The sequence below is a fragment of the Engystomops pustulosus genome, chromosome 4, assembly GCF_040894005.1.
Source record: "Engystomops pustulosus chromosome 4, aEngPut4.maternal, whole genome shotgun sequence".
NCBI classification, from domain to species: Eukaryota; Metazoa; Chordata; class Amphibia; order Anura; family Leptodactylidae; genus Engystomops; species Engystomops pustulosus.
Genome location: NC_092414.1, coordinates 80,725,552 through 80,744,755, shown reverse-complemented (window position 1 = coordinate 80,744,755; position 19,204 = coordinate 80,725,552). Strand labels below are relative to the sequence as shown.

The following is a 19,204-nucleotide window of genomic DNA, read 5'->3' as shown; positions in this document are numbered from 1 at the left end:
GTCCTACAGTCTCGTAAGTGAGCAGCACTGTCTTGAGCTGGTGCTTATAATGTAGGATATTTAGTCCAACAGAATTCTAATGCAAAGGTTGCTGATAGCACACACATATAATAATATATCTATGTATATATTATATATAATTTTTTCCCCTTATTATTTCCTTCAATTTTCCCTAAATGTCCCAGCTGATTTTTGGGATCACAATAGGAGAACACTTTAGCTCATTAAATTGATTTAGTAACAGATTCAAATTAAACCAAATTCAGTCTATCCAGTACCATGCATTGGGAATTGGGTTTAAAGGGGTATTCCGGGAATATGAACGTCTGATACAAAAACCCATGATGCTATAAATAAATGAATGTAACAAAACTCAATGTCATTAGTCACAAAATGGAGCTTAAATAGCTTGATTTTATAATTCACAAAATGTTATGGCCTCTCTAAAGTTATCACCAAGATGGCCGCCACTGGAAACTACATGTCCCAAGATTCTTTAGTTCTCAGTTACTCCTCCTACCTCTTATGCTCTGCTCACAGTGATGATATAACAGGTTTTCTTGCGCTGTTACCACAGTAATGATGTGTAACTGCCATCACCAATACACTGACCATACTGGATGCACTGCAACCAACCGACTACAGCCAAACTAGTGGTGATCACATGACCTGCCCAGGCAGGTGAAGGACATGTGATGTGGACATGTGACCAGCGGCCATCTTCTGTCCTGTGTATGCTCTGCAGCGGACCACGCGGAGGAAATTAACGGACTGATTAAAGGGCCAGTAGCATTTTAATTCTTCATTACAGTCTATGTCATCAGCATTTTTCTGCTAATGGGAGCAAAATTTTAAATAACAACTAATTACATATTAGCTTATATTTTAAGGACCCATTTGTATATAAATTATGCTGATTCCTGGAATACCCCTTTAACTAATCGGCTTATTTTATTGGATTGTTCTAAAATGTAAAGATTATCCTTTTAAGTATTCAGGGAATATAAACATCTGATACAAAAATCCATTTTGTATCAAATAAATGAGGAGATTTATCAATCTATCTATGCCAGAAAACTGAAGTAATTTCCACCTGAAATGCCATGCATCACATTTGCTGAAGGTTTTAGACCAATTTTATACTGTTACGAAAAAGGTGAAAGAAAGTTCAGTCTGTGCGACAGAAAATTCAAGATTTTGGAGGAGCAAGCTAGACCAACTAGAAGGGGTGCAATGTATGGCTCCCTAGTCTTATACTGCAGCAGAGTAATTGTCCAGCATCAGACACAGTGATTAATCTGGAGCAGCAGGGCCTAGCTCTACTTTGCACTGGTCTAAGGACTGAGATGTTAATAAATCTCCCTCAATGTCATTAATCACAAAATGGAGGTTAAATAGGTTGCTTTAATGATTATGGTAACTAAATTTTATGGGCTTTTTAAAGTAGGTAGAGTTATCTCCAAGATGGCTGCCATTTACTACAAGTCCCATGATCCTTCAGTTCTCAGTAACAGCTCCTCCCTCTTATGCTCTGCTCCCAGTGATGATATAACATCACTGCACATTACCTCCCTGAGATGACTTCTCACCACAACACTGGCCATACTGGATGCACTGCAACCAACCGACTACAGGCAAACATAGTGGTGATCACATGACCTGCTAAGGCAGGTGCATGACATGTGATGTGGACATGTGACTAGCAGCCATCTTCTGTCCTGTGTCTCATCCACAGGGACAAAGTCCACAGGACTGATTAAAAGGCCAGTAGCATTTTAATTCTCCATTATAGTGTATGACCACAACATTTTTCTGCTAAGGGGAGCAACATTTTAAATAACAACTAATTACATATTAGTTTATATTTTAAGGACCCAATTGAATATGAATTATGCTTATTCTAAGAATACCACTTTTTGCAATTCATAAATATAGTAGGAAACAGTAAATCCAGTAAAAGTTAACAAAATTGCAGCCAGAACTGATGCATTATAAGTAGTGATGAGCGAGTATACTCGTCCGAGCTTGATGCTCGGTTGAGTATTAGCATACTCGGACCGGCTCGTTGCTCGGACGAGTATTTGCCCTGCTCGATAACGAGCATTTAATTAAAAAAAAAGAAGTGAAGAACAGTAAAAAAATACAATTAAAACATTTAATTTAATCATTTAATTGAAGAAAACAGCGAAAGAACACAGTGCAGAACAGATTGCAGATGTTTGGGAACATCTGCAATCTGTTCCGGAGACACGCGTGCAGAACGGTGTTCTCCGCAATAGTATTTGAAGAACAATATGTGTGAAGAACAACTTGCAGATGTTTCCAAACATCTGCAAGTTGTTCTTCACACATATTGTTCTTCAAATACTATTGCGGAGAACACCGTTCTGCACGTGTGTCTCCGGAACATCTGCAATCTGTTCTGCACTGTTTTCTTTCACTGTGCTCGTTCAGTTTATAATTTTACTGAAAAATGCTCGGGTCTCCCATTGATTTCAATGGGGCTCGTTACTCGAAACGAGCACTCGAGCATTGGGAAATGTTCGGCTCGAGTAACGAGCACCCGAGCTTTTTAGTGCTCGCCCATCTCTAATTATAAGCTATTTTAGTAGTGCCCTATAAGTAACCTGCAGGGAAAATAATTTATATAATGTTTGAGCATATTTCCTATGCATACTCCATAGTAGCTCAGTGAAGTCATAAGAATCTATTAAAGCAATGTATCTCGGTAATGAAACTTTGGGACTTGTTTACCTCCATGACTTCTTTGCTAAATATTAAGTTTTTCACTGTACACTTTTCATATCAAAGATCTAGAATGTTGAGTCTTTATGCAGGAGTCAAAACTTACAGTGCACTCCGGTAATGGTCCATGCAAAATGTCTTCCACTTTTACTGTAGTATCCTTTACTATTACTCCTGTTCTTGCATGTTTAACACTTATCTTGAAGCTAGTAATTTTTCCATGGGGCTGTCGAGGTAAAAACCATGTAAGATTCACTGCTGATGAGTTTAGTGCCTCCACGGTCAGATTCACCACTTTTCCTGGAGCTGTAAGAAACATAGAAATAACAAAAATAAAGTAGAATGTTTTATGCATCTTGCAATAGAATAACACCATTTTATTGAAAACAAAAGAGGGCTCTGTGCTCTACAATATAAAAAGATACCTCAAAAGTATCTGCGTTAAAGAAAATCCACCATTTGCTTTTATGCATTATGAACCAAACATACCTTGAGAATGCTGTAGCTACATGCAGAAACATATCTTGTTTAATCCCTGTGCTGGGTGGTTTTACTAAAAAAAGTATTATAAAATTCAGGATAAAGAGTCTCCGTCGCTCTTTTGCCTGGCTCAGCGCTTCTCTTCTAACAATGCTCAGGAGAATGATGTAATCCCTGACAGGCAGAAGTTATAAATTGCTGCACCATCCTCCAGCTGCTGTGTATGAGTGATCTTGCTCAGGTTGATTAGTTCTGTCTGGAAATTTCAGGAATCTCTGTGTAATGTGTTTATGTACTGCGGGAAGCAGGCAAACCAGCTTTCCCAAGGTCCTGAATGTCAGAATTGTTTTTTCAACAAAACCACTCAGCTCAGGGATTAAACAAGATATGCTTCTGCATCTGTGTACAGCTATAGCATTCTCAAGGTATGTTTGATTCATAATGCATCAAATCAAATGGTAGATTTCCTTTGAAGAGTCCTGCATGGGTACAATGGGGGTCATTTATCATTAGGCAGGATCTGTACGACAGTTCTATATCTGTCTTTGGAGTTCTGATTGCTGTCAGTTTCATTAAAATGGCTTTGGGCCTTGATAAATCTGTTAGCAGTGTCTTTTGTGCTGTGGAGGTTGTTTGTGACAGTCCCATATAAAGTCGCAAAAAATATCAAAAGTTGCAGAACATAGATCATATTGTAGACCCGTGTTAGTTTGTGCAAAAACGGAAAATTGCTTAACGGAAAATTAATGAACTCAATCCAATCCTAAAACTAGTCTATGCAAATAATGAATTGGGTGCAAGCAGGGTTTATGTCAAAGTGACTTTGCATTGTCACAAAACATCTTTTGTACCAGAACTTCTCCAAAATAGCGCCAAACATAGACAAAAAAAAAACAATACATCATTCCCATTGGGTGCAGAAGTAGGATGTCTCCCATCTGGGTCTCCATAGACTCAAATGGAACACAGTGCAAAATGTAGCCAAAACTATAATTCTATCATAGAGAAACTATGTAGATACGATAGTTTATGATACAACTTCATTGATCCCCTGGGGGGGAAATTATTTTTACATAGTGTTTGGCAATTGACAGGTTTAATGATATAGATACATAAATACTTTGAGAAGCGATCTATTACATGTTGCTAGTTTGGCTGGAGTAAACATATACAAAGCTATAGATCAGCTGCCTAAAATGCTTATTTCCAGATTTACAAGGTTCTAGAATAAAAAAAAATGTGGCTCATTATGCATTTATAACATCTTCACTTTCTACAGTTCTGCATAATAAGGAAAAGCCTGCCATTGACAGTACAAGGAACTTCTCTTTAAAAAGAACCAGAACATCTGCAATGTAGTTCCTTTAAGGCCTAAAGAAAATAAGGTATTTACCCCAGCAGGCTATAACTTAGAGACTGTATCAGTAATATAGTGTATAAGAAATGTTATGACAAAGAGGAGATGATGTGTGAGTAGTGGGATGAATTGCCTAAGGTGGTATAAACACTGAAGATATGTTAGAAATAAATACTAAAGAAGGATAAAAAGTGAGAACAAGCAAGGTAATAGACCTAACTGGCAATCTTTCCAAAAGAGCAATATCATAGTGATTTTCAGAGAAACATTATTAGAATTCATAATTAGTCAATAGCATAATCAGATGACAGATTTTCTTTTAAGTGGGTCTACACTAATGTAAATATATTAAAATAGTAATACACACTGGGGGTCATTTACTAAGGGCCCGATTCGCGTTTTCCCGTCGTGTTACCCGAATATTTCCGATTTGCGCCGATTTCCCCTATATTGCCCAGGGATTTTGGCACACGCGATCGGATTGTGGCACATCGGTGCTGGCATGCACGCGACGGAAATCGGGGGGCGTGGCTGAACGAAAACCCGACAGATTTGGAAAAACTGCCGCCATTAAAAAAAAAAAAAGTGACGCGAGACTCGCGCTTACCTTCACCAGGAATAGGCCGATGAACTTGAGAGCTCTTCGGCGGGCCTCGGGGGAATTTCAGCGCAGCAGCGCCACCTGGTGGACGTCGGAGGAACTACCTTAGTGAATTCGGACCCGAATCCACCGCAGAGAATGCGCCGCTGGATCGCGAATGGGCCGGGTAAGTAAATCTGCCCCACTGTGTCTGATTATAAAGTGCAAAACCTTTATATTATCTACTTTAGTCAGCTATTATACATTCTTCTGTCACCACATAGCTCCTTCTGGGGGATTTTATGCCCATATATATATATATATATATTTATTACAGAGACCATGAAGACTTCTAAACCAAATAAAATATTTGAAATTCCGATCACACTCAATAGAAAGTAGTATACAGAAATTTTGAATATGTGTTGAAATAAGTTGCTTAGACTTCATTCACATAGACTTTGAGGCTTCCATTGTTCTGATCCATTATAGGAGCACAACAGTAAAAATGGAGCCCCAAAATATTTATATGAGACATAATAAACTGCAAATGGTGTTAATTATAGTCCCTGAAAAGCTGTGTAATCATACTTTTGTGTGCATAGTAAGTAGCATCAAGATTGTGAAATGGAAACTTGTAATTCAGTTCTGCAGCTCCTGCAAGTGCTCTGGGCAGGTCTTTCACCCTGAAAAGCTTTTTTTGCTTTGTAAGCACTTTGCTTTTCTCAAAACTTCATTGTACAGCAAGTACACCAACAGGTAAGATATAATATCACATTGTCAGGGTTCGGGATGCGTGGATCCTCTGGACCACCGCGGGAGGTGGTACTAGCTGGGACACCTGGGACCGAAATCTAAGTGGCAGCTGGTCTTCACCTGCTAGCCCGCAGTGACAGCCAAGGTACCTTAGCGGAAGACAGACTCGTGGTCATGTTCAGGCACAGGGTCAGGGCAAGCGACAGAGATGCAAGGTCAATCCAGGGTCAGCAACGGGAGGTCCAGTCAGATGGGAACGGGAGCACAGGTACATGGGACACAGGAACACAGGACACGGGAACTCAGGAGCAGGAACACGCGGGAGAAGGAACGCAGGATACATGGGAACACACAGGAAAACTGGAGACACAGGAACGCAGGAGACACAGGAACACAGGAATCACTGGGGAGCTTTTTCTAAGGCTGTGAGGCACAAAGATCCAGCAAGGGTAACAGGAAGAGGCAGGAATTTATCTGGGAAGGCAGCAGGCCAGCACCCATGACACACATTCAAGGTTTTTTCCAACTCCAAATTCCTAGTCTACTTGAATATAAAGATATTTATACCAAATCTAAACATCTAAATTTCCAATTTTTGAGATTTCTTCAAAAATAACAACAGTTTTGCCCTGCAAATATTGACTCCGCACACATCTTGTCCACAGAATTCGCTTAACGTCAAAAAATTTAAGGTCTTTGTCTTAAAAATGGTTTGTCTCAGAAAAGGGTTAACTCGTCCCCGACCTCCCTCTGTCCTTTACTTCAGTTTCTCATTCACATGTCATCAATGACAGAAGATAACCAGAGACAATAGGGAGAAGTTAAAAGAGGTTTATTACCATTTCTGCCTTCTCATTTCTTCACTGCATAGGGCCAAAGTGGGGCTATGCTGAGAATAACAGACCTAGTGTGGTTACTGGTTCTATAGACCTGGTGCTCAGGTAATCACTGGGTCTAAAGGTGTTAATCATACTCTGCCCCAGACATTTTCCCCCACAGCCCTTATAGATGCCCCAGTTACAGTGGAAAACTTGTAAGATAAAAAAATAAAACTAACTTTGCAAATGTCCCTCAGGGGATTTTTATAACCTCAATGGGACGAATAAGGTAAAAAAACACACATGAAAAATATGAATCTCTCTCTATAGTATTAAAAACATTGCCAAAGTCCCGTTTTTAAACATTTAAAAAATATATATTATACATTAAAAAAATCTTTTTTTCCATTTTTTGTTTAAAAATAATGATATTCACCTACTTAAGGTCTTGTTTATTCAGCTTGTATTTTACTTGAAATTGTAATGCTCTTTAGGTAAAAGCATAAAACTATTTCACAGAACTAATCTTTTCACACATAATTTGTCAAACTGTATTACCCAAAAAGGCAATATACATAGGGAGGTACAATCTGGATCTCTTCTTCTTTGGACAGATCAACCATTGAGTTGGCAGATATTTGTTTTCTTGCCCATTGTTCATGTACTCTCCTTACCATTTCTACCCTCTATGATAAGATAAACACAAAGTCAGTCGCTATCTTCATTTCATAAATAATCGTCATCACTAAATTTAGCTGTTGAGAGCACAAAAACAGGAACAATGCTCTACAGCAAGAGCCAAAGTAATGCTACACAGGACTTGAGCCGTTATAAACACTGCTGCTGCACTTTTATAATGGACAGAAAAAGTTGTGAAGAACTGATGCGGGCAATCCCACTAGTGGGCCAGTTATAATAAGCAGTACTGAAAAGAAAGTAGATTTGTACTGTAATATGGGAGGAGAGAGTAGCAAATTGCCAAAAATGTATCATGCTTGTTATTTAGGATTAAGGTTAGTTTGTTGTTATCCATGTTATCCATGTACCAGTTCCACTTGAAAAAGAGGTGGGTTGTTGCAATGTCCAAGGAATATTGGCTATTTTATGGAGCAACAATGCCTTCCAAAATCCAGCTATTTATGCCTATGGCAAAACCACCATGTATGTGGCAAATTAACAGCACAGCCATTAAAGCAATTGGGAGGGAACCTCGCCACTGCAGGTGCGACTTTGCAACTTAAAACAGGTTTTTAACATTAAAATGTTTTGACCATTTTTATACCTGGACTCCCATATGTGTGCCCTTTGAGGAATTCCAAGTCTGAAGCCTAAATATACTGCCCATTTATTGACGTAGGGTTGCATCCTGTAGTTGCATCCTACATGAGAAGAGAATTAAGCCTAGTAGAGTAGACTTGCAAAATAAGGTCATGTACATACAAAGGGCAGATGAAGTGACAGAGTTTAAGGTACCTCTACTGCTTTGAAGAACATAACCCAAGCAGACCTGAAACAATTCAAAGTTAGACAGCCCCTTAATCGAGAGAAGATGATATATACTGCATCACATGGGTCACTGTCCTTCCAGGATCCATATGGCCTGGGCTGCCTGGCCCAGATGAAAAAGGGAGAGTAAAGAATGGGAAATATGGGCTAGTCTGCTCAGATTAGGTCTGTAGAAAATTTAAGGGAGTCCTACATCTTCAGTGCTAAGTATTAAGATGTGCAAAATTGCAATTTATTTATCCAAACCAAGCAGCATCTTAAGTTATGGTATGAAATGTTCTTTCTAGAATTGCCTCTTTTTTGTAAAACCATGTTCATTTATCTATTTAGAAAAATCTTCTCCAAAGAAATTGGAAAATGAGACAAAAACTGTTATCTTTTGCCAAAGATGAGTCAGGCACAGATGAGTCAGGGGGATGTCAATTTGGAGGCCTATATTTTGGGTTTTAAGGCATCGAGAACCATGGATCTGGTATGAGATTTTTTTTTTAAGATTTTGTTTTTCAATTTTCCAAGAATACAAAAGTGCACAGGGCAAACATCCGCCACAGGGAAGTACAAGGTACAATCATGAAATCGGGTTAACAGCATGGAACTATCAATATAGGATAAATGCAGCAGCCAGTGGAGCAGTAACTGAGTGATATTTACCCTACACGAGGCACCACTTCCCAAGGCGGAGAACACACATTCACACTCCCATTCACCACACCTCAAACATATGGAGCTATCCCTCCTCCTCTTCTGAAGGGGTCTGGGCTGTTACCCACACATCCCAGATGGAAGAGAAGCGACCTGGAGTGCCTCTAGCCATGTAAGTGAGTTTATCCATCAGAAGTTCCATCAATTGATAATAAAAAGTGAAGGTGGGTTTCCCAAGGTCTTTGGCTCTGGCAATGGCCTCCATGGGACTGTGCTCAATCTTCAGCTCCTCCCTCCCAAACTGGACCCCAATGCATGGTACAATTGCAAGTGCTTATAGAAGGCAGCAGAAGCTAAATTAAACTCCTGTCTATGGTATGTAAAGGTCTTGAGGACCCAATTTTGGTATAACTGAACTAGGTATTTAATCCCCTTACGTGCCCAGAACTCAAATTCAGGCAGAGATTGCAACTCAGGCAGGAAGGGGTTACACCACAAAGGAGTGACTGGAGACCAGGTCCCAGATGCATCCCCCGATAGTCCACTGTTCTGTTCCATACTGTTACGGGCGCCACCATGTTAGATGTGTAATAAAGTCCGTGCACCTTCCCCCCCCCCACTGTAAACAAAGTTGGACAATGCTTCATATGAGCCCAAAAGTGCCACCTCTAGGACTACAGCTGGGTTGTTAGGGTCCGCTCTTATCCACCACATTGCATATGTCAACTGTATTGCCTAATAGTAGTTCTGCACTTGAGATAGCGCTAACCCTCCTTTATCAGTCGGGGTCATCTGCATGGAGAGATAGTTTCTCAGTGATACCTGCAATGTTCCATCCCTCAATTGCTGTGCTACTGTTAATTAGGGCAGACAGAGGTTCCAGCATTAGAGCAAAGGAGAGAGGGGGCAACCCTGCCTGTTCCCCCTCCCCAGCCGAAAATACTCAGAGAGATAATCATGGACTTGTACGTGTGCTCTGGGCCCATGATAGAGGAGCTGGAGCCACTTGACAAGCCCGAGTGGAAAGCCCAGTCTATCCCAGTACCTCCCACATAAAACCCCATTCAACCGAGTCAAATGCCTTTTCATTGTCCAGAGAGGCAATAACTCTCTATCCTCTATTGTCATGGGGTATCTGAAGGTTGGTAAATAGTCCCCTTAAGTTAATATCCGTGAATTTCTCTGGCATAAAGCCGGACTGGTCCACAGAGACAATTGATAGTATGACTGCGCCTAAGCGTATTGCTAGTACTTTAGCCAGGATCTTTGCATTCAGATTTATTATAGATATAGGCCGGTATGAACTGCACAGGTCATGGGGCTTGCCCTGTCTGTGCATGACCACACTATGGTGGATTTATGGAAGGTATCAGATACTTCCCAAGCATATCTAAAAGTCATAAGCAGTCTGGGGCTAATCTCGTCTACCTGCCTGCTGTACTACTCCGCCGGGAACCCACCTGGTATAAGATTAAAAAAGGGAAATGTATCTTTCAAACACTCAGAGATGTTGGCAGGTAAATTAATTGTTGAGAATGCAAGCTGTAGATAAAGATCCAATTCCTGCCTTTTTCTTTAAAGGACCTGTCAGGGCAATTTGGGACACTAACCATAATGATAGGTGGTTTAGTGTTCCAAATCGTCCTTTAGGTAGTGCCTCTGTGCCCGCTTTTTTTAAAAGAGACTTTTATACTGACCTTGTTCTGGACCCGACTGTAAATGCCGTTATGTTACATGTCCAGCATTAAATGTCCATTTCTTTATGCACTAATTGGAACAATTTTTATTGTATAAAGACAGGCCATATTAGCTCAGAAAATAACTTTTAAAAAATGGAAATGAGCAAAAGGCACTCAACCTGACATTGCCTGAGAGTCACTCTGTTTCCCCAGTTTTAATTTATTCCACCCTCCTTGCTGTAAGCCAGGAGAGAGCACACACCCTCTCTCTACGCCCTGGCTTCTATGTATGGCATGCTCCTAGCTCCTCTGCCTGGAGCAGGAGTAGGCTTACAGCAAGGGGGCGTAATAAATTAAAAACTGGGGAAGCTAAGAGGTGCTCTTGTGATGTCAGCCTGAGCGCCTCTGGCTCATTTACATATTTAAAGTTATTTTCTGAACTAATAAAAATTGTTCCAATTAGTGCATAAAGAAATGGACATCTAATGCTGGACATCTACCATAACGGCATTTACAGTCAAGTACTGTGTGGATGCAGGGCCTCTCGTGCACGGCCATTGGATGCCCCAAGCCTACATAAGTGTATAAGACCCTCCCGGGTCTTTTCTTTTACTTGCAAGTGCACTTTAAATGAAATCTATTATCAAAATCAAGTATGGATAACCGAGGGGTGCTTACTGGGGCAGTTCCCAGAGCACCTCAATGCAGCAGATTCACAGGCTGTTAGATGGTTTCACCCTCCACCCCTGCTCCTCCTCGGCAATCCTCCGCCCTCTGCCTTAGGTAATCTCACTGCAGCACTGGAAGTTGCAGCACACAGTGAGAGGCGGAAGAGGCCCTTCAGACATATTAGCATAATTTTGAAAGCTGCTTTTAGAAGAGTGAGGCCATGGATAATAAATATAAGAAGATTCACAGAGACACAGTGCTTGGATCTAAGCAAGTTCTCCTGATTTATCATGCTTCATTTAGATCGTAGATTTTCTTTAAGAAGATAGAAATAACTTGAAGAAGTGTTAAAACTACATGCAATAAATTTTACAGAGTTATTTTTATGACATTTGCAAGTGAGGTACTGTAGAGATGATTTAATGACATCTTTGAGATCAATGAGAAGTGAATGATGCTGCCTAAATTTCATTAAAATGAAATAAATATTTGAAATATGTTACCATAGCATTTCTTATTATGAATCATGTTTTATTGTATAATCATTCACAGCATACAGATGACATTTATGCTTTAATGTATGTCTTGTTTAACCTATAAGACATTAAAAATAAAAATAAAAAGCAGAAGTATTCTGTACGATTTATAAAAGATTTCTCCTTTTCATTGCAAACAATAAAGGTTCTTAGAAATAATGTTTTGAAAAAAAGAAATCATTATAACATAATGGAATACCAGTCATTGATGATTGGCCATTGGTGATCATTTAACCCCTTTTCGAAAAAGGGCCTTCAAAAATTCACTCCCGACCATCAAAAATCTTTGACATTGAAAACCTGTTATTATATTTTTGGACGCGGCGATACCTGATGTGTTTATGATTTTTACTGTTTATTTATATTTATATCAGTTATAGGGAAAGGAAGGATTTGAAATTTTTTTTTTTTTTACTATTTTTCAGCCCCCCCTAGGGTACTTTAACCCTTGGTTGTCTGATCGATCCTATCATATACTGCCATATTACAGTCTAAGAGGATTTTCCTCCTCATTCATTACATTGTGCTAATTGCACATTGCAATCAATGGGTTAAACAAATAAATGGGAATGATGTTAAGGGTACCGATGATCTTCGGCAAGAAGATTTTTTAAGGCCGCCTGCAAATTGACGGGTTAACACCTGGCAATATGCAGCAAAGACTTACCGACTATGGAGTGGGCTCAGCCCTTGAGCCCTCTCCATGCACCTGATGTGTGATATACTATTACATCACATGCAGGAAGGGGGGGGGGGGTAATTCAATGTATAAAGCTTAATGTCAGGAAGGGTATTTTAGTGTATGCAGGCTAACTGTAAATGTTCTGAACTAAATGTGGCTCTGCACACTTCAAAAACATATGCAAAGATGCAGTTGCTCTTTTGACTAATAATTGGTAAGCCCTTAATTGGTTTAAATTGTAGCAAGATGACATCTGTTAGACATAATAATACCCTTTCTAATTGCAAGGCAAGCAAGTAAACTTGCAGTGTAATATCTGTGCAAATCCTCTGAATTTAAATTATGGGAAAAGATGCACAAATTTTTTACTTAGTTTGCATTCTGTCCTGCATTAATTTTATTCTGATCTCAACCTTCTTCCACTCCTGGCTTTCTTAATTAATTCCTCCACACCCTTTTTGCTGAAAAACAAGTCAGCTTTAATGTCCAGTATATGTATGACTATTCTTCTGTGTTTGTGTCTCTGTGTTTTCACTTTTTTGCAGGAGGGGAACATCAACCAGTTATCACCTACCACTTAGGGTAGGATGATCAATTAGAGAGGTACTGCTGGGTTGGTCTATCTTTATTGCTAACTGTCGATGTCCGTCCTACATTTCCACATTTTTTGGGGTATCTTTTTTGGTTAGAAATACACAGTGCAGTCTTTGATTACAGTACAAGGGAGTTGGTTAAATAGGCCAAACTGTCTGAGCGCATCTCAGATTTTGTTAATGTTTTTGATCAAGTTCTTACTCCAGTATAGCCTTATGACTGTTGGATTGATCTGCTTCTAAGGTCTAAATACCTCAAGGAAGTTATCTTCAATTTATATCCCCCAGAGTGTGAGGCTATGAGAGAGCATATTTGGGACAGTCTTCAAATGGGTAAATTCACCCTTCTAACTCTCCAATAGGGGCAGGATTCTTCTTCGTGGAGGAGATGGATGATGTGCTTAGAACCTGTACTGATTATTGTGAACTTATCAACATTACAGTCAAAATCCAGTATCCCCTCCCCTTAATCCCTGACTTGTTTAATCAGGTTGTGGGTTCCTATTGGGTCTCAAAAATTGATCGCCGCAGGGCTTACAAATTGATTTTGATCTGAGAGGATGATGATTGTAGACTGCATTAACACCCCAGAGGGACATTTCAAATACCTTGCAATGCTTTTTGTATTAAAACCGCAGTATTAAAATAGTTTGTGAATTATATTTTTCGTGATCTCCTGGATTGCTATGTATTGGCTTATCTGGGCAATTTTCTTTCATATACATCCTGCAATCACTTTCTAACCCAGGACTCATAAGATCTTTGTCTACTCACTTCCTGGTGCTTGCTATAGGTCTTTGTTGGATTTTTTGCCCTATTGTTTTCTGACTATCCATGTGCCTCATGAGTCTGCATTGATACTGCATTTTCCTCTTGGTTTTGATATGTATTTGTGTCACCATGTTTTCATTTAAAGGGAACCTGTCACCAGAGTACTATCAGGGGATAGGTTGCTATAGACAAAGTACTTTATATGCCAAATATGTTTTTTTTTAATTTCTGTGTTACACAGTGTTTGAAATAAAGTAAAGTAAAGTGAAACTCTACCCGGCTCTCTGCCAGTGTCAGGGTTCGGGATCAGTGGATCCTCTGGACCACCACGGGAGGTGGTACTAGCTGACAACTGGGACCGGAATCTAAGCAGCACCTGGTCTTCACCAGAGCCCACGCAAAGTGCGATGGTCTTGCCGCTGCAGGGTACCACCAGGTCATTCCACAGTTGCGACTAGCTCGTGGTGGCAGCCTAGGTCGAGGTACCTTAACGGAAGACTGTCTCGAGGTCGGGTCGTGGCACAGGGTCAGGGCAAGCGGCTAAGATGCAAGGTCAAGTCCAATGTAGGGTCAGAAACGGGAGATCTAGACAGATGGGAACGGGAACACAGGCACACAGGACGCAGGAGCACAGCAACGCACGAACACAGCAACGCAGGAACACAGCAACGCAGGAACACAGCAACACGGAGGAACACAGCAACACGGAGGAACACAGCAACACGGAGGAACACAGCAACACGGAGGAACACAGCAACACGGAGGAACACAGCAACACGGAGGAACTCTGGTAACACAGGAACACAGAGGGACTCTGGTAACACAGGAACACAGAGTGACATGGCAACACAGGACTCAGGAATACTCAGGAATTGTCACAAGGAAGCTTTCTCAATGGCGTAAGCACAAAGATCTGGCAAGGCAGGAAGGGAGGTGCCGGATTATAAGGTGGAGGTGTTTCAACCAGCGCACCAATCAGCGGTGCGCTGGCCCTTTAAATCTCCAACAGCCGATGTATGCGCGTCATCACGGCAGTCCGCTGGAGAACAGGAACTGGGACAGTTGAGTCCCGGGAAGCGGCACTGTAATGTATCTGTAATATATACACTGCTCTGCTTGTCATTCCTGGCTCCTGCCCTCAGTCCCCCTGAGGAAGTATCAGCTCCCTGCACACAATATCTTTCTCTGGCATATCTATTCTAAGGAGGGGGAGGGAGAGGCAGGAGCTAAGAGTGCAATGAATATATGAAATTGTCATTTTAAACTTTTCTCTCTGGGACTCAGGCTGAGGCATCTAGCAGAGAGCCAGGTAAAGTTTCACACACTTTAGTTCAAACACCATATAACACAGACATTTTAAAATCATATTTGGCATGTGCAGTACTCTGAATATAGCAACCTGTCCTCTGATAACAAATAGCACTCTGATGAGAGGTTCCCTTTAAGTGCAGAAAGGGAACATAGACCAATCATGCACCACCAATGTTAAGATGGGGAATTAGGAAGGGACAGCTGGAGGAGACTACACCTGGACTGTGACTGTAACTAGATACTCCGCTCACAATCTGCTTGCTGCAGCTATTAGCTAATTATGAGCGGACAGGCAGCTGGGAGAAGGAGAATGTGCAGTAGACAGTGCTCTGTGACATTAGAAGGAAGGTTTGTTGGACTATGCATAAAAGGCTCCAAGGACATGTGTGCTGTCACCCTTAGCCATAAATATACATTACTTTGGAGACCTGCTGTCACCTGCATTTAGGATTTGCTTAAATGTTTCATTCCCTGTTATCACAATAGTGAAGGGTTTGTTAGTTATAAAGAACAATTCCCAGGCCTTAATTCTTTAATTTAAGTAAACGCATGTTTAAAGGGGTATTCCAGGAATCGGCATAACTCATATACCAACGGGTCCTTAAAATATAAGCTAATATTTAGTTACCGTATATTCTGGCGTATAAGACGACCTGGTGTATAAGACGACCCCCCTACTTTCCTGTTTAAAATATAGAGTTTAAGATATATTCGCCGTATAAGACTACCCCTTTTCCAATGCATACAAAACACTGGTAAAAATTTTAAAAAAACAGATTTGAATTTAACATGGTCCTTTTTTTTCATTTAAATTCTTATGACATGCAGGTATATAGCAGGAAAACTGTCGCTCATAAACATAAGGCATACAACAACAACATTACCATCGCCCATTTTACTGTAAATGTTACCATACTGTACCTTACATTTTTATTTTATTAAATATTCCATGCCATGTACTCAGAAGCGGGAAAAAAATTCCAAATGCAATGAAAATGGTGAAAAAACGCATTTGCGCCATTTTCTTGTGGGCTTGGATATTACGTCTTTCACTGAGCTCCCCAAATGACATGTCTACTTTATTCTTTGGGTTGGTACGATTACGTGGATACCAAATTTATAAAGGTTTTATAATGTTTTCATACATTTACAAAAATGAAAACCTCCTGTACAAAAATTATTTTTTTGATTTTGCCAACTTCTGGCGCTAATAACTTTTTTATACTTTGGTGTACGTAGCTGTGGGTGGTGTCATTTTTTGCGAAATTTGATAATATTTTCAATGATATCCTTTTTAGGACTGTACGACCTTTTGATCACTTTTTATAGATTTTTTTATATTTTTCAAAATGGCAAAAAAGTGCCATTTTCGACTTTGGGCGCTATTTTCCGTTACAGGGTTAAACGCATTGAAAAACCGTTATCATATTTTGATAGATCGGGCATTTTCGGACGCGTCGATACCTAATGTGTTTATGAATTTTACTGTTTATTTATATTTATGTCAGTTCTAGGGAAAGGGGGGTGATTTGAAATTTTAGGTTTTTTTATTATTATTTTTTTTTTTTAACTTTTTTTAAATTTTTATTTATACTATTTTTCAGACTCCCTAGGGTACTTTAACCCTAGGTTGTCTGATCGATCCTACCATATACTGCCATACTACAGTATGGCAGTATATGGGGATTTTCCTCATTCATTACAATGTGCTATCAGCACATTGTAATGAAGGGGTTAAAACGAAATAGCCTCGGGTCTTCAGAAGACCCGAGGCTACCATGGAGACGGATCGCCGCCCCCGATGACGACACGGGGAGCGGCTTTGCCGGCAGCCCCCGCTGTGAAAACACCCGCGATCGGTGCTGCAATATGCAGCAAAGACTTACCAGCTATGGAGAGAGGGCTGAGCCCTCTCCATGCACCGGGACCCGACCGCCGCTGTGAATACACCGGCGTATAAGACGACCCCAGAGAAGACAGAAGATTTTTCTGTCTTCGAAAGTTGTCTTATACGCCGGAATATACGGTAGTTGTTATTTAACATTTAGCGCCCCTTAGCAGAAAATGCTGTTGGCATAGACTGTAATGAAGAAGTAAAATGCTACTGGCCCTTTAATTAGTCCGTTAATTTTCTCTGCGCGGTCCGTTGCGGAGCAACACAATACAGAAGATGGCCGCATCACATGTCCTGCACCAGCCTGGGCAGGTCATGTGATCATCACTACGTTTGGCTGTAGTCGGTTGGTTGCAGTGCATCCAGTATTACCAGTGTTTTGGTGATGGCAGTTACACCTCATTACTATGGTAACAGACCAAGAAAACCTGTTAGATCATCACTGTGAGCAGAGCATAAGAGGGAGGAGGAGTTACTGAGAACTAAAGGATCTTGGGACTTGTAGTTTCCAGTGGTGGCCATCATGGTGATAACTCCTCATACTTTAGACAGGCCATAAAATTTTGTGAATCATAAAATCAAACTATTTAAGCTCCATTTTGTGACTAATGACATTGAGTTTTGTTACATTCATTTATTTATAGCAGTGCATCCAGTATTACCAGTGTTTTGGTGATGGCAGTTACACCTCATTACTATGGTAACAGACCAAGAAAACCTGTTATATCATCACTGGGAGCAGAGCATAAGAGGGAGGAGGAGTTACTGAGAACTAAAGGATCTTGGGACTTGTAGTTTCCAGTGGTGGCCATCATGGTGATAACTCCTCATACTTTAGACAGGCCATAAAGTTTTGTGAATCATAAAATCAAACTATTTAAGCTCCATTTTGTGACTAATGACATTGAGTTTTGTTACATTCATTTATTTATAGCATCATGGGTTTTTGTATCAGACGTTCATATTCCCGGAATACCCCTTTAAGCGCTGTAATAAATATAAGAATAAGGAAATTTGTTAGCGCATGTTTCTGCTCAATAGGGTCTACTAGGGCAAGACCCCCATTATGGCAAATCTTGTAGTGCCTTTGTTACAACGGGAGTCAATTTGTAACTTTCCAGGGCAAGACCATTGGATTCACTAGGGATTTGTGATGGCTTCTCCGTATCTTCCCCCTAATGTTTGTTAACCACCCGGCAACCTTCCTAACCTGGTATTTCAACAAGACTGGTAAGACTGTAGTTTACTACCATATTGCATGTTTTTGTAGTCTGGGTTACGATACTATGGTCAGATCTATTGAGGTCAGACCTAGTGCTGTTTTTAGTACACATATTTGGTGTGGTGACGGGCATTTTTTGTTGTCAGCTGCTTTTAGAGGACATAATAAAAGCTAAGTTTTAAGTATCTCTAAGGCTGCTGACATTAATGTGAAACAGGTGATATGCCTCAGTGTACTGTTAGTTTCTGGTGCATTTAATAGGAACAGCTGTGGGGTCTAGTTTTGAGATCACTGTCTGCTGTATCCTAGCTTTTCACCTTTGTCTGTTCCCTTACAGCAGCATTAAACAAGTCATTGGATTCCACTAAGTAAGGCTAAAAATACACAACCATGCTCAGTCCATGAATCCATTGAGGTGGCTCCATTTTGTGGACCGAACACTCTACCAAGGACGGATTCCTAGTTATGTTATCATGATTACTATTTGGTGCTGCAGCTCCTTGCATCATACTATGATTCTTAGGCCCGTTCCCCACTTGCGAGTGTGATGCGATGAACTCGCATCACACTCGCAACGCAAGCTGCCGGGAACGCACGGCCTGAACGCTGCACCGCGGGAGTGAACTCAGCATGTCAGTTCACTCCCGCGGTGCAGCGTTCGGGCCGTGCGTTCCCGACAGCTTGCGTTGCGAGTGTGATGCGAGTTCATCGCATCACACTCGCAAGTGGGGAAGGGGCCTTAGAGTCTAGGAATCATGGACCCAGCACATTCATGTGTTTAGCCTAATAGAGAATACTATATGAATAGGTAACCAAAAATGATTCACCTTACCAGCATTGCTACAGGTAACACCAGAGAGGTGATCAATTTTTGCATAAGTAACAGACATTCTTAATTCTTATAGTAAACACTGCCTTCATATGCCGTTAAATACTTAGATTCTCATATTCCTTGTGAGTAAA

General features: G+C 40.5%; 1 protein-coding gene across 1 annotated transcript in view; it reads right to left on the bottom strand.

Annotated features, from left to right (window-relative positions):
* PTPRQ (protein tyrosine phosphatase receptor type Q) overlaps positions 1-19,204 on the bottom strand; it is a 212,927-nt gene that overhangs the window by 174,356 nt on the left and 19,367 nt on the right. Inside the window, exon 7 of the mRNA XM_072146492.1 lies at positions 2,852-3,051. Coding sequence (XP_072002593.1) covers positions 2,852-3,051 — 200 coding nt within the window. The remainder of the gene's footprint in view (positions 1-2,851; positions 3,052-19,204) is intronic.